At 41.3% G+C, this 15,512-nt stretch overlaps 1 protein-coding gene across 1 annotated transcript in view; it reads left to right on the top strand.

Moving 5' to 3' along the window:
- MMS19 (MMS19 cytosolic iron-sulfur assembly component) overlaps window positions 1-15,512 on the top strand; it is a 479,913-nt gene that overhangs the window by 84,188 nt on the left and 380,213 nt on the right. The window contains exon 5 of the mRNA XM_086922625.1: window positions 9,477-9,551. Within this exon, the coding sequence (XP_086778751.1) occupies window positions 9,477-9,551 (75 nt within the window). The remainder of the gene's footprint in view (window positions 1-9,476; window positions 9,552-15,512) is intronic.

A 15,512-nucleotide genomic window follows, 5' to 3' on the forward strand; every position in this document is an offset into this window, starting at 1 on the left:
CACACAAGCAATATAGTACCATGTGAAAAGAGAAACAGAAAACACGAAACATAACCAAGTCCCCACCACCCACCCCCCAACCATGAACCCGTTACAACACCCCCCACCCTGCACCCCTGCTGACTAAGAAGCCACCCCAAACTGCAGTGTGCCAGTCGCCCCATCTGAATCTACACAAAGAAACCCCTGAGGAGGAAGGGAGAAACTACCCCAACCCGCCCCACCCCGGGCCCCACCCCGGGCCCCACCCCGGGCATAGAAATAAGCACATGATATAAGTTACTCTGTGAAGGTTACGATCCAAAACCGGACCTCAGGGCCCAAAGTCAGTCCTGCGCCGTTGCGCCTCCGTCCGCACCTCCGGGGCCTCCGCTATCGGCGTCATCCTTTGGCAACGAGTCTAACCAGTCACTGGCACTGTCCGGCTGATCAAAGAAGTGAGCACTGTCCCTGTATTCGATACGTAGGCGAGCGGGAAACAGCATCGCATATTTTAGCCCCAAATCTCTCAGGCGACGCTTCACTCCGAGGAATCCAGAACGTTGCCGCTGTACTTGAGGAGTGAAGTCAGGGTAGATCGAGACAGAGTTGTTGTCGAACTTCAACGGGCGGCCTGAAGAATGGCGTCCCTGTCTCGAAAGTGAAACAGCCTAGCAATTATGGGCCTCGGGGGTCCCCCCGGCTTAACCTGTCCACCTGGGAAGCGGTAGGCGCGCTCGACCGCAAAAAACTTACTGAGGCCTGCGGGAGCGAGTTTAGCAACAATTAGCTCCTCAACCAGTAAATCGATCGAGGCAGCACCACTGTCCTCCGGCACCCCGACCAGGCGGATGTTGTTTCGTCGGGCCCTGTTGTCGTACTCCTCCATACGTCTGGTTAGCAGGTCCTGCGACGATCGCAGATTCCCAATCTCTGACTGCGCTTCCGCCATGTCCGTCACCAGACTGGAAGCTTTTAGGTCCAGTGCCTTGACCCTCTCTTTGTCTTGGCTAAATCGGCTCGAATAAGGGTAACATCGACCGCCACCGTGTCTATCTTGGACACGATGGCCTCATATTGCTGACCCATATCAGCCTTGAGCCCTGCAATGGCGGCCAGTAGGTCTTGAAGTGACACTTCCGATGAGGTCGCCATGTCCGTCTTTGGGTCCTCCAAACCGCGGCTGGTAGCACTGGGGGAACCTCTCGGCTGTGTATAGCGATCGATCACATTAGACTGGACCGATCCCCCACGAGTGGTGGCTTTCCTGTGCTTCTCCATCTCGGGTTTCATCGCCATGTTGGATTCAGCACCCCACTGGGACCTCCCGGGTGCGATAGAACGGCAGCGACCCTCCGGACCTCGAAAGTCTGGTTTTGCAAAAAAAATGTCACAAACCACTGAGCCGGCACTGCGATGGAGACGTGCTGCTGGTGAAACCACCAAAACCAGGAGTGTAGAGTAGGTCCTAGGCAGTCAGTTCAAGGATGGACAAGAAACCGAAAGTGAAAGTGGCACACCATCGGTGAAGTAGATGCCAGATAGCCGTTGTTGTTGCATTACTGCTCGGCCATCCAAAGCAGCAGAGTCCCCGGTCCCGTCCGGGGCCAGGCCAGAAAGCTTGTGACGACGTAAATATGGTCCCCGAAGTCCGATTTCGGCCCCAAAAAGTACAGCAGCATCAGCAAGAGCAGCACTTCAAAAGCCTGTCAAAGTGACCAGGATAGCAGAAGGATAGATCAATAAGGGCGGCGCGGGTCTCGGGAGCTCTCTGCTCACGCGACCATCTTGGATGCCCGCGTAGCTCCTCCTCCGCGACATACAGGTTTAATAAAATATCTACTTGTCCATTAGAGAGGTTGCTGCATAGATCTACTTCTGATTTAGCCTCTCTGATTATGCCAGGGCTCATACTTAGTAGTGTTTGAATACTTGCAATCCCATTATGTTGCCATGTTTCCGCAGACCAACATACTGCGGTTGAAGGTAGTGGTAAGCACTAGTTCCTAGGTTAGAATGTCCTGCGCAAACCTACTAACTTCCATGTTTTAAGGTTTTTTTTAACAACTCTTCTATAATATTTTGCTATACTGAGAAATGTTGGAAATTTACTCCTGACAATGGCAGAAGTAAACCTTCTTCTTGAGGTGGGGAAAAAAGTGGGTGGAAGGAAAGTGAACTTGCAAACACTCTGAACAGGATACTATCAGAGGAATTCCAGTTGGGTTGGGGATTAGGCAGGGATGCCCACTCGCTCCCCTGTTATTTGCACTGGCATTTGGAGGCCCAGGCTAATTGAGTAAGAATGGATGCTCCGATTCAAGGATTGAAAGGGACACTGGATTGTACATATATTATCTCTCTTTATGCCAGTGATCGAATTCTGTGCTTGACGGACCTGGAACACAAGGTTCCTAGAGACCTAGCAATGTTGGGTGTATTTGGTGGGCACTCGTGAGTACGCATCAACTGGAACAAATAGGTGACATCTCGGAAAACAGAGTTGTAGCACCAGCTGGGCTGGGAATGTCCACAGCGGTAGGACCAGGGGGGCTTCACACATCTAGGGATATACTTTACACTGGCCTCTTCTGAGGTTTGAAAGCTCAATCTGGGGAGAGTATTGGAGGAATACAGAAAGGGCGTAGAACATTGTCTAAAACTCCTGGTCTGCTCTCTGCAAGATGGCTACACTGTCCAAGTTTCTTTATATGTTGCAAAATATTATGTATGAAGCACCTTATGAATTCTTCCGAGCGGTGGACGCAGTAACGCAAATGCTTCTACGGGATGTGGGCACGCCAAGGACAGCATTAAATACCTTGACAAGGAATCCTTATTCTGGGGTGGGGACATAGCTCTACTGGATTTGAGATTATATTACTGAGTGGCTCACCTGCTGGTGGTTAACGTCTGGGCCAATGCCCTCAAACAGGAACCCGCTCTGAGAGTCGACAGAGGATTTAGGTGACCTGGTGAATACCTCCACCGACCAACAGACCTGCCCATCGGTCTAATCCAACAGAGCTGGCAGTCCACATATCGAAAAAAGCTATGAAACGGATTGGATGGGTGGGAAAGGTGACACTGGAAATTCCACTGTACGTGTCTGATATCTTTGCAGACCCTTAAAAGCTAGTGTTTCATGGTTCCTACGAATTAAGTAGGACTGTGTAGCTGCATAACATACATTGTAGAATATGGGAACTCAATTTTAACATATGTGATTAGAAAATATTAGCCCAATTTCTAGCTAGCTCACAGGTGCTCCATCATTTAGCATAAACGGTGACACCAGCCAATGGAAATGAGGGGCAGGGCTTCAAGCCCCATTAATTCAAATTTCTTTATTTCGGCTTAAATGCCATAAGAGTCACAAGACAATTCATTTAAATATACATTAAGTCACAGTTTTGAATACATTTAGTATAATAAAACATTTGTGAGTTAAAAGAGAAAAATACAAGAAATAAAAGGTAAATTTCCCCAATAAATCTTTCTCTGAGCACAATACAATTCCAAAATACCAGAGGCCCTTATGGCATTTCTAAAGCACATTTGGTCGTGTGAACTTATTTCTTTTGCATTACAGCTTTAGGCCTTTTTTCTTCCGTAGGAAATAAATTGAGTGCAGGAATCAGCTAACACTAAATACTATTGTTTGGGTTGTGTCTGTTTTAATTATTCTTAAGGCCCGGTTACAAGATCCTACTCCTAGCAGTAAGCATAAGGGCTTAATCCATCTTCTTCTGGCCAATGCATAAGCTGAGCAGAAAAAAAAGGATATGAAGGTCGTCTTCTTCCTGGTTACCTTCACACATAATACAAGTTTCATCTGCCACTGGAGCTGGACATTAGACCCCCTAGACCCCCTAGTCCAGCGTGCCAAAGTTGTTTTAGTCAAAAGATTACCATATCTTAGTTTTAAAAAGAGGGTTTTGGCAAGTGGAGGCTCGATTTTTCATCAAGAAAAGCCTCAAAAAGAGGCTCATCCTTGAAACTCAGAAAGTTGGTCACTAGAGTTCCAGCATTAGACACATTTGTTACTATGTTAGCCACAAAACTCCAAAAAGCCCTTTTTACAACCAGTTTTGAGTTAGGCGGTAAACATTCTGGATACTCCCAAAAATGATTTAGGCCTATTTTGATGAACCAGGTTTTAACGTGTTTTAACCAGGTGTTCGAATTGTCCAACCCCATTATCTCTTTTAAACCTTCTCTATAATCATACAGTTCAGGTACCCGCCAAAGTCTAACCCATAACATTAGTGGACGAATAATTGTGTAGTGATCTGTTCTTTTAACATTTAGATCCAGCTGAAGCGGCACTATAGGAGTGCTTCTTGGAGCCCTTACCAGACTTCTCATAAAGTTGTTATCCATGACGTAGAAGGAGTCCTTTGACTTGGGCCCCCAAATTTCTGCGCCATATAATGCTGCTGGTTGGACCTTAAATTTAAATAGCTCAACTACTGGAGACACAGCTTTGCTAGTACTCAGGCTTTGTTTCCTAAGAATAGGCTTTACATTCTGTGTGAATACCAACTTACTTTTTTCAATTTGGGGCCGCCAGGAGAAATTAGAATCTAGCGTAACCCTTAGATATGAAAAATTTGGGACCGATTCCAGTTTCTCACCATTCAGAGTTAAGCAGCCTTTGTCTGGTTTTGGTGGATTAAGGGCCATACATTTCGATTTTTTTCCCGTTAATTTCCAATCCTTTCTTACTGCAGTAATCACTAAAGGAATTATCACTAAAGGAATTGAGTAGTGACTGGAGACCTTTCTTGGTTTGGGAGATCAAAATGGTATCATCTGTGAATAGTAATGATGTTACCTTTTCTCCATTCAATTTCGGTGAATCATTTATACATCCCTCTAGATGTACAGGGATGTCATTCACAAAAAGGGAGAAAAGTGCGGGGGCCAATACGCAGCTGTGACGGACGCCACGCTCAATAGGTATTTTTTTAGTCAGTTCCCCGTTTGGGCCCCATCGCACTTTAGCAAAGTTTCCAGCATGCAGCTCTTTTATCTGTACCAACAGGCTGCTTGGAAGCCCTGCTTCACTCAATGTTCTCCATAAAAGATCACGTGACACTAGATCAAACTCTGCTCTCAAATCAACGAAAGCAGCATATAAATGTCCCTTTTTAATGTGTACATATTTCCAATATAGGCAGCAAAATCTGAATACTTGGTCGATTGTGCTCACTTTACATCGAAACCCAGCTTGATATTTTGTTATGATTGCATTCTCCTCCACCCAGTCGTTGATACGGGTTAAAATGTGTCTCGAATAGATTTTCTGGAGAATGTCCATCAGGCGGATTGGCCGATAATTAGAAGGATCCGACCGATCCCCTTTTTTAAAAATGAAAACAATTTCTGCTCCCCTCCAACTTTCAGGGAAATCTAGACTAAGGGAAAGCTTGTTACACAGGTAATTTATGTATGGTACCCATACCTGTAGATCATGCTTGTACAAGTCCCCTGGTATCTTATCTAGCCCTGGCGCTTTGCCGTTTTTTACTGAATTTATTGCCGCCTCGGTTTCTCCTAATGTGAAACCCAGGCAGTCTATAGGGTGTTTGAGGCAAGCCCCATTCTGAAAGTCCTCATCCACAATGTATCTCACCCGAGCGTGCAGCGCTTGCGCGATGCAATGGTAGGCGACACCAAAAAACCGAGACGATTAAAGTTTAATAGCAGATTTGAATGGATTTTATTTGGCAAGGAAAAAGGGAAAGATTTATTAGGAGACAATGCATGACTAATACCAGACAAGGGAGCCTGGCTGTTCTCAATCTATTATAATACTTCTAATTAAGCTGCTCAACTACAATAACTGGTCAAGTGGACCAGGAGAGAGACAGATAAATGCTGGTGTAAGATTGACCATACACTAAGTGGAGGACCCCTGTGGGAGGTCCCCAAATCACCTTTCATAGTCATGCCTCAAGTTGAAGGGTTTGTAGAAGGGCATGCTAGACATCATTGGGCAGGTAACAGGCCCTTGTTTAACTGAATGTCCTGAAGTAATCCTACCAGGGGAGTCCTTTAACTGAGATTTACCAATTGTTTGGAGGGAAAGAGAAAACTGCATCATCTTCTACTTGCAACTAAACAGTTGATCCTCTACCCCTGATGGTCAGCCATAATACCTAACTTGTGTGGATAGGTAACATTAGGTAGATACTGGGCGTGGAAAAAGTATCAAACACAGACCAGAGCAAAGAAAAGGACTTTCAGAAGCAATAAAATCCACTTATTTTCTACCTGCCGAAGATTTTCATGAACGAAGCTGCCCCAAAAGATTGTGTGTCCTACATTTATTGGATGATTCCAGATTTCGCTTCTGTGTTAAAAGTATTACAGCCGCTTGACCTCCTAAATCAAATGGATAAACTTGGTGGGCTGTTGTGACCGATATCCTGTATTTTCATGGGGAGGACAGTTATCCCAAATGTAGATGGTGCATTCTAGATAGTCATTGGGGTTTGAGGAGGGTGTGGACAAGGCTGTATTGCTTTTGTATTTTGTACAATTATAATGAAATAAAAATGTATGTAAACTCTAACTTAGCACTGCTAGTCCAAATAATGTGTTAAATTTCATATGTTGCTGGAAAAAATATAGACCTGGAAAAAAGTGCTATGAAGTTATCTTCACTTGGGAATTGAAACCAGAGAGTACATTTTTTTCTTTGTATTGGTGCCAACGCTCCATGTAAGCCTTGAAATGAGACCTACATGACTGGAAATGAGACCTAAATGACTGACTCGTGTATTTAAATTTCATTTCAATTTGTTTAATTGCTTCAGTCCTTTGAAAACTATACTGGCAACAGTTTAAAAATATATATTTTTATTGCAAACAACATATATATAAAAATCTTTATTCGGCTTATTCACAATGGAAAAACCATGAAAGAGCAGAAAATATCATACAATGCAAAAATACATGTGTTACATAAAATTTTCGTATAAAATTCATTTCACAGTAAAAAACAGTTAATCAAAATGTGCAAGGAGCCGCTCATAGTGGGTCTGACAAGGATTTTTAAAGGTTCTTTCTATGTTTCATAATACATTTTAGGAAACTACTAACAAAATAACAGACATTTTCCGTTTCCAGCATTTGCAATCTTAAGAGAGCGGGTCTGTATTGTCTCAGCCCCCAAGTTCTTAATATCGGTAAAACAACATAATAGCAGTACATTAGTTACACAATCATTTTACATATAATCCAACCAATACATTTATAGTTTCCTTTCTGTTATCGGCGAGGGTAACTCACAAGTGTTACACGGCCCTCCCTGTATGCCTAAGGTCCCTTTCACAGCCCTCAATAGGTTTGCCATTGCCCCCAGATCTTTTCCCATTTCTTCGGACAACCTCTATTATAATAAATAGATTGCCTACTCTTAATAGGTGGTTACATCAAAGTATATACTTCTGTTCCCAGTGTTTATTGTATCAAAAATATGAATCCGTTTTGTGCTGTTTTTGTTCCCCATCTTCTCCTCCGCCGTGCATAGAACATGTTCAGTACCCAGCGATTAAATCTTTTTAATTTCACACATTTATTTAATAAATCGGGTTGTGTGACAATTGGATATTTTCCATCATGGTCTTTGAGTGCTCTCGGATGTTGGCAACATCTATCCAGCATCTTCTCACAGAGCAGATCTTTTTTTTTTTTATTACATTCACATTATATCAAATACGCATTACATTTTGTGTTGCAGTTTTTAAAGTCTCTGATTTTTAAGTCTTTTGTGTCTCCATATTTTGTGCTCTTCGAAGTGTTATTTAATAGATAAGTACAACATTTTCATTTCACACATTTTAAGTTACCTGATTGTAATTCCAATAGTCATTCTGTTTTACCATGGTTCACATATTTTATCATGTCATTCGGACTCGCATATTCATCTTTAATATCTTAACTTTCTTAAAAGTGATAAATGGTCGTGTAGGAAGAATTTAACTGAGCGGTCGGACTGATATGAGGTCATCACAACTTTTCTTCAAGATATTGTATAGTGTCTTATTTTCTGTACAAAATTTAACGATGGAACGGACAGTATCACTTATTTTGTTTCCTTTATTACGTATATTTTTTAATGAATCTTCCCAGTTAATTTTTTTTGCCTTAGTTGAATGAAATTGTAACACCAGCCTATCTAACTCCCCTCTCATGGAATCTGTCTGAAATTATATGTAGTTTCTATTGCAAATTCTACTTCCCTGCAATTGTGTATCGTGCTTATCATTTCACCAACTGGAATATTGTTGATTTGCTTTTTAGAGTGGTGCGATGCAGCTTGTTGAATACCATTTATGACAGTTTGTTTAAGATAAAGTTCCATTTGTAAGCATATGATCTCCCACCTCCTATATTCAAATGTCACATTGTATTGAATTTCATTCAAAGATTTCCGATATTCCTTCAGTTCCTTCTCTCTCCCACTCCCGATCAAGATAATGTAATTGATGTATTGACCCCAAGAAGCAGTTGTGTCTTTTATTTTACTTGACTGGAACCTCCAGGTGTGCTCCTCTCATGCCAAGCCATAAATACTTTGGCATAATTTCTTGACCTACTTCACAGCAGAGCATATCGGAAAAGAACCTGTAGGTAGCAGTATACTATACGCGGTTTGATTCTCCTCTAAAAACGTCCATTACATTACAACTCCCTCTTTCCTTTTTGTAATGTTTCCAGACTTTCCAAACTAGCTCAGAGCATTCTTTAATAAACTAACACATCTCTTAATCCCCCAAATAGTGCCTGACTTTTCTACTGATTTGCCTATGCCTTTTTCCTCTGTAGAGTGGCACTATTCGGTGAAAAATGAGTGTGCAGTGCACCCCTGAGCGATTGTCAACAACTTAAAATCATTCAAGCATTCATTCTATCACTTTGTTGGTTGTTGCTGTAGATTCTCTAAGTGCAGCAGGCATGCCCAGACTTGGGCCATTCCAACGGTTACTCAAAGAACTTCTTTGAGTGGTCAGGGAATGGGATGCTGTTTTTACGCCCGAGAGTTACAGATAACCGCAGTACCAGTGAATCCAGGGGTGGGTTAAGTTGTGAACTTTACAGCTTTAAGATTCACTAAAAGCATCATTTGGGTGGGAATCTGTAATTACGATTCTGATTATAACACTGATTCCTCGTTTCTGCCCAGCCTTTTTTCATCGAGTGGAAAGTATAATCATAATTCAAGTGGCCTCTCACATAGTAAGTGCCAACATTTATGAATAACATTTGGGGTGGTTCCGAATCAATGAACAAACAGTTTTAAAAAAAATATCCTTTTGAGTAGGGAAATGAGTGTAAGTTTGTGTTCAAGTTGTTTTATTAAAGGCCTAGTGAGAACAAGCTCTCGTTGTAGGTTCATTTGTCATTCTGTTCAGACTTCTTGCATACTCGCTTAAACTGTCACATTTCTAAATTCCATTTAAAACCCTATCTTATTTTCTTCACAGAGCTTGTGTGAAGCTTTGCCTAAAGGACTGGCCGTGTCTGTGCTAAAGGCAATTTTTCAGGAAGTTCATGTCCAGGTGAGGCTTTGTAACAGTGATATTTTGCAATCGGTCTATGAAAATGATGATATAAAACATTTTCGAGTCTGTCCACGGCTGTTCATCTCCCGAAAGACTATTATGACATGTTTATTCGAACACCCCTCAATAACCATTTGTATTCCTCGCTGGTTTCCTGTACTTTCGTTTCCATCTTGTTATTTCACACCCTCCTACATTTCCCCTTTTGTGAGCTTTGGGTTTGATAATGAGTTTTTGTACTTTAGAAATAAACAAAAACACACAAACAATGTAAAATATGATCTTTAATTATTTAAATTGGTCCTGAAACCATCCCGTTGGTCAAGTTCAGCTCCCTTATGCACCTTTTGTCAAATGTTGGTTGACAATTGGTTTGTTACAGGTTTGTTCCCTGTTTTGTAAAGGTCTCTTCTTCCAACCTAATGCCTCAAGGAGCTGATCCAGAACAGAAGTGAAGATCTGGACAGCCCCATCTAGTTCTAGGTGTTTTCTGTACTCCGATGGAATAGAATTTATTATCAAACAAGTTTAAATTTCAGTCATTTTTATGGAAGACACTTCCAAAGGCACGCCAACAACGGGTTTCCTACTCAGGGCTCAATTTCAATAAATTGGATAGAGTTGAAAAAGTCAAGTTAGAGATTTCTCTTGAAACATACTGTTTGTAGCATGTGTTGCTGTTGATCAAATGTCTCCAACCTTTTCTGAAAAAAGAGCTACTTATGTTGAATGAAAATCATGCTTAGCTGCTATTATTATTATTGTTGTAATAGTGACCAATCAGATAATATAACATTAGTGGAGGCCCAATGGAAAAAACATGGCCAGGAGAGATTACCTCTGGGCACTAGGCAGATTTGCCAGTAGTACTGCAAAAAAAGCTTTACCAAACTTGGAATGTCTCTACATGGTTAATACATACCAGCCATAGGTCCAGTGTCCCTGGGACCAAGGTTATAGGACTAATACGTCTCCCCATTTCAGCATGATTTACGCCTCAAAGTTTGGAAATTCACCCCACAAACAACCCACCACCGCCACCACCACCGAACACCGCCCTTGAGGGCGTCCGGCTTGCAGCCGGTATCCAAGTCTTGGCATCCTTCAGGTCCTCCACTGCCTTCAGGCTACGGAGAGCACTGACCAAAGGTTTTGGAAGTGATCAGGTTACTGCCTGTGGGCATCTGCCATCAAGCCACAAGATCCTCTACAATCCTTCAATATATAGTTCAACCTTCCAAACCTCCACTGATGTCCAAGACATGTTTGACGTTTGGCTCTCATGACTCTGAGCAACCGATTCTCCCAAGGCTGCAGTAAGAATTGAACATGAACCAATTGAACCTTTTCTTATACTGAATCATATTTAACTCCTAAAATGAAGGACCCCCAATAGATAATCCATTATAATATAAATGAATTGAGGACATTAGTGACAAAATACTGGTTTCATAAATTGATGTACGAACTTCTCAAGAACCAGTTGATTATGAGAAGCATTCATAGTCCAAAGTGGCAGAGGCCTCTTCTAGGTATCTCCCTTTAAGGATACATGTAAATCATTTATGAGTGGATCATGCGATTAATACAGAATGTTTATTTGTTAAGCGATTTTGTTTGCAGTGTGATAATCAAGTCTGCTCTAATATTTCACAGTATTTAATCTGAATTTACTGGTCTGTTCTAAATATTTGCTATTGAGTTGTGAACTAAGTTAAATGGAAAGCTAATAACTACTGGCATCAGGCCAGTTTCTGCTAATTGTTTTTCCAGAAAATTTCAATGGCAACTAAATAAAGTCACACAAGTTGAGCGCAGGGTATGAAAGGTGAGAGTGGAACTTTGTGCCAGGTGATACAGCTGAGAAAAACAGTGCAGAATTGAATCATCTACTCTGGCTGAAGGCTAACTGGAAGGAATTCAGCCTTGAAGTACTGCGCTTATCAGCCCATCTGCCAGCACAAGGCTAGAATAGCAGCTCCACTAGTATCCAGTAACATTCGTACAATGCAGTGCTACTTCATAGGAAGTGTTCTGTACTAGTAGCCAGAGAGTCTGACCAGACGGTAGCAAATACAGAGAAATCAAAACTTCATCAGTGAAAGGTTTTTAATTCTCATTTAAAGATAGCCATAGAACAAGTCCTACAAAGGCTAACCGTAAAGGCTTTCCACAATTTAGACGGCAGATACGCAAAAGAATTGCCCCTTTGTCTTGCCTAGAAAAATGTTGTGACCTGCCAAAGGAGAAAATTGTTAGACATAAGCAACCTACATTGCTTGCGAGTGTGAACTCTTTTTCTCAGCTGGGACCTGGGACCATGCTTCATATGAGGTGAAATAGATTGCCGACAAGGGACACTTTGGATCACTCTTGCTGCTGCATTTGCTGCTATCTGGCGTTTTTGGCTCAGGAAGGCAGGAAGGGCCAAATAGGGACTATGAGGATAGTTTAACTTAGAGGTTACCATGGTTTGAATCACTTTTTTCACATTTCCTCCAATACCAACTGTGATCTATTCTCCAGGAAAGATTTTAGCCATGAAAAAGCTTAACTCTGGATACTTGCCAAACCAAATCTGTTTGGAAAGGGTGGCATGTGGGACTGTATCAAATGCAGCTAATAGTTCAAGCAAAACCATCATTGCTTATCGTTCACAGTCCAAATTTTCTTTAATGTGTTCTATGACCTCCAATATGGCAGATTCAATACTAAAACTTGATTGAAAGTCAGATTGCGAGCCATGTGACAGGCTATTGGATTTCACAAAGTAAGATAGCTGACTGTGTACCAGTTTCTCAAAAGGTTTAGCAGCCGCCGTTAAGCGAGAGATGCGTCTAAAATTATTCAATATAGTCTGCGTTGGGTTTTTATAGTACTGGCAAAATGAAGGCTTGTTTCCAGTCAGAAGGAAATAGTCTTTCTTCATGTGAGGTGTTCAAAATTTTATTGAGCACCGGATTAATAATGGAGATCGTCATCCTTAGAATTTGGTGCGTACAAGGGTTCCCCTGGGGATCCTGATTTACATTTTTCCTGTTTGTTTAGAGAGACTTTCTCTGGAATCGAAACCAAGTTAGAGAATAGATGACCTTGATTTGGCATCTTAGCTAAAGTTCCTGTGGAGAAAGTTGCATAGACAATCTGGTGTTTCTCATGAAAAAACAACAATAATTATTGCAGATTTCTGGGGATTACCTAATACTACTTTATTTTGAATTATATATCAAACTTCAAGCCTTGTTATTCAAACATTGTGGACATCATCTCTGAAAAATGGTAGACTTTCCATTTTGTGTTAAGATTAGCCCATTGAATAGAAGAATGAGGACGGGATTGCTAATAAGTTTTACAGCAACTATGTTGGAAAATCTTTTGTTATTCAAATTTTCCGAAAACGTTGCAGCTATCATTGTCTATATCTTTATTGTAGTTACAATTCTTATTGTGTGCACTAGGATTGTATTTTGGTTTAAAAATATCACTTTGAAATATATCCAGTTTTTCATAGTGTGCTTCAGTGTTTTCCTTAATTAAGGATGGTTTGGATTCTGTTAACTATACCTGTGATTTCTCATCGGAATGATTGTTACCTAAAACACTGGTCAATCAAATATTGCTCATTAGGTTGTGGTTGTAGCTGGTTTTCTGTCTTGGGTTTGCACATTGACTAAGAAGTCCTTAGTACCAGGTGGTCTTGAAAACCTAATTGTGGGCTGTGCTCTAGAAGAAAATCTAGAAAACGTACCAAGCTTTGTCTCAGTTTTGATCTAACTCTTCATGTGGCTGTCGATCTAGAACAATGGTTGAAACATGATTTTTGGTGCATGGATTCAGTGTGCACCAGAAGGGGAATAAAGTAATCAGATAGAGTTATAAATACATGTGTCTGATACAACGGGCCGTTAGCATGAACAATCTCATCCCTACTGATTCAGATGGCTGACCAAAATTCAGAGCGATATCACTATGGAAATTGACTTATGGATAAGGAATGCCCAGTCAAGGAAGCGAGGTGCAATATGGTGCTTAATATAGCCCTAGAGCCTGACCTAGCGGGCTCTACCAGCCACAAATGTCCTTCTTCCTTGTTAATGGCCCTCGATGCAGGGAGCGGTCCTTAAGTGGCTGGTGGAGCCCGCTAGGTTGGACTGTAAGTCTATTAGAGCATTCCGCCCCCTAGAGGGCAGAATGTTCTAACTTGTAAAACAAGGACCTTATGGAGCCCGAGGGGGTTTAAATCCCCTCGGGCTCCGTGAGTCCTTGGTTCACAGCTGTTGCTGTGAAGAAACATTGGAATGTTGATGCGTCAAGCTTTTACTCGCAATTAGACGCCCGGAGCATTCGGTGATGTCGGGAGAGCTCAACATTTCAATGTTCTAATGTGTTACTGTATAGTGAAGAAACTAAAGGAGAGTTTTAAGGTTTGTGCTTGCAAATAATCCACAGTACTGGTACAGGTCTATACTGTTTATGGATCGCAGGAAGGTGCACAAAACTAACTAATTAATGTCTCCTAATTTTAACATCGAAGGAGTTATTTGAAGGTAAATTTAAGGGCATTCATTGCATGTTGTATAGGACCTCTTTACATTTGGAATTCCGTGAATGTGGCCTTTAACATCTTAGTCTACCCAAGACAAATGAGACCTAATCCAACAATCTGTTTGCACAAGTAACTTACTTTATGGAACCTAATATAATATTTGAACAAAGATCTCCTAGGGCATGATTATTTCAGTCAAATGGTGGATGGCTAGAAGGAATATGTATTTAACAGAACTACAAAAAAACATGATACAGTGGGACGATCAAAAATAAATCTAGAACCTAGTGGTCAACAATGGGTATTAAGCGTTGCAGGGTTTACAGATGAAAAATCAATAATTGATCAACTTTATGAATAATATAATACAATCGAAGGAATTTATGCATAGGTTGAATCTCAATAAAATGCCGGACTGTGTATCCACAAAGTTCTAGTCTGGAACCATGTTTGGCCAACTTCTCTGTACATTTGTCGGAAATTTGGTTGGTACAGATCCTACACTTTAGGCTTATCCTACACTTCAGGCTTACACAAATGTAAATAGACACCAATGCCTATTAATGGAATATTAATGCATTTCAAGTTGCTTGCTGTTTGGGATCTTTTATAGGGCAGGCTACACAAACCCTCCCCAGAGCCTGTATTTTTACAGAATGCCAGAAGAATAGTCTGGGTCTTAACTTTCAGTTAAGTGAGCTGTGTATTGGAAAGCTCTCTAGAACCGCTATAGCTCTCTGCTCCTGCGAAAACTCACCATTCGTACAACTAAGTTGGAGTGTTTTCTTCTGTACATATTAGAATTAAACTTTGGCCCTTAGCAGGTGGTCACTTGTAACCTTCATTAAGTTTTTTCTCATGAAAATGTTAATGCGGTTTCGGTCCCATTTGGCAGCGACTGCTGTGTTCTTTAGGTGACTTTGCTCAAAGCGAGCTACCCAATAAAACAACAGATGCTTGTATAATATCTAGACTGTTAAATCAGTGCATTACTGTTTTTATTAACCAGGCTATTGTTGGAAAACAAGGTCCTACCATTTATCTTAAGTTGATAGAAATTCTTTTCTTCAGGTTTACCTCTAAATTTGTTACCTGTTCATTAGACAGTCTTCTGTTGTGTGAGGACTGAGTTGGCTTCTATTGGCCTTAAAGTGTGTCACAGATGGGGTCAGATGTTTTTCCTTGGTGGGTTGGTGCTGGAGCTAATTTGTTTGTTACACAAAGGATGTAGGGATTTTCTGAGGAGGCAGGGGAAAGCTAAAGTATATGAAGTTTTTTGCAGCGTGAATCTTTTCTGGATTCACTATGCTGTGCATTGCATTATTCTGCCATCTAATGGTTGGGTCTGGAATTGTTGTATTTCTTCTTCTTTTCTTTTTTTGTTGGTGGGAGTCATAGTGCCATTTGGTGCC

This window comes from Lissotriton vulgaris, chromosome 5, assembly GCF_964263255.1.
Source record: "Lissotriton vulgaris chromosome 5, aLisVul1.2, whole genome shotgun sequence".
Lineage (NCBI taxonomy): Eukaryota > Metazoa > Chordata > Amphibia > Caudata > Salamandridae > Lissotriton > Lissotriton vulgaris.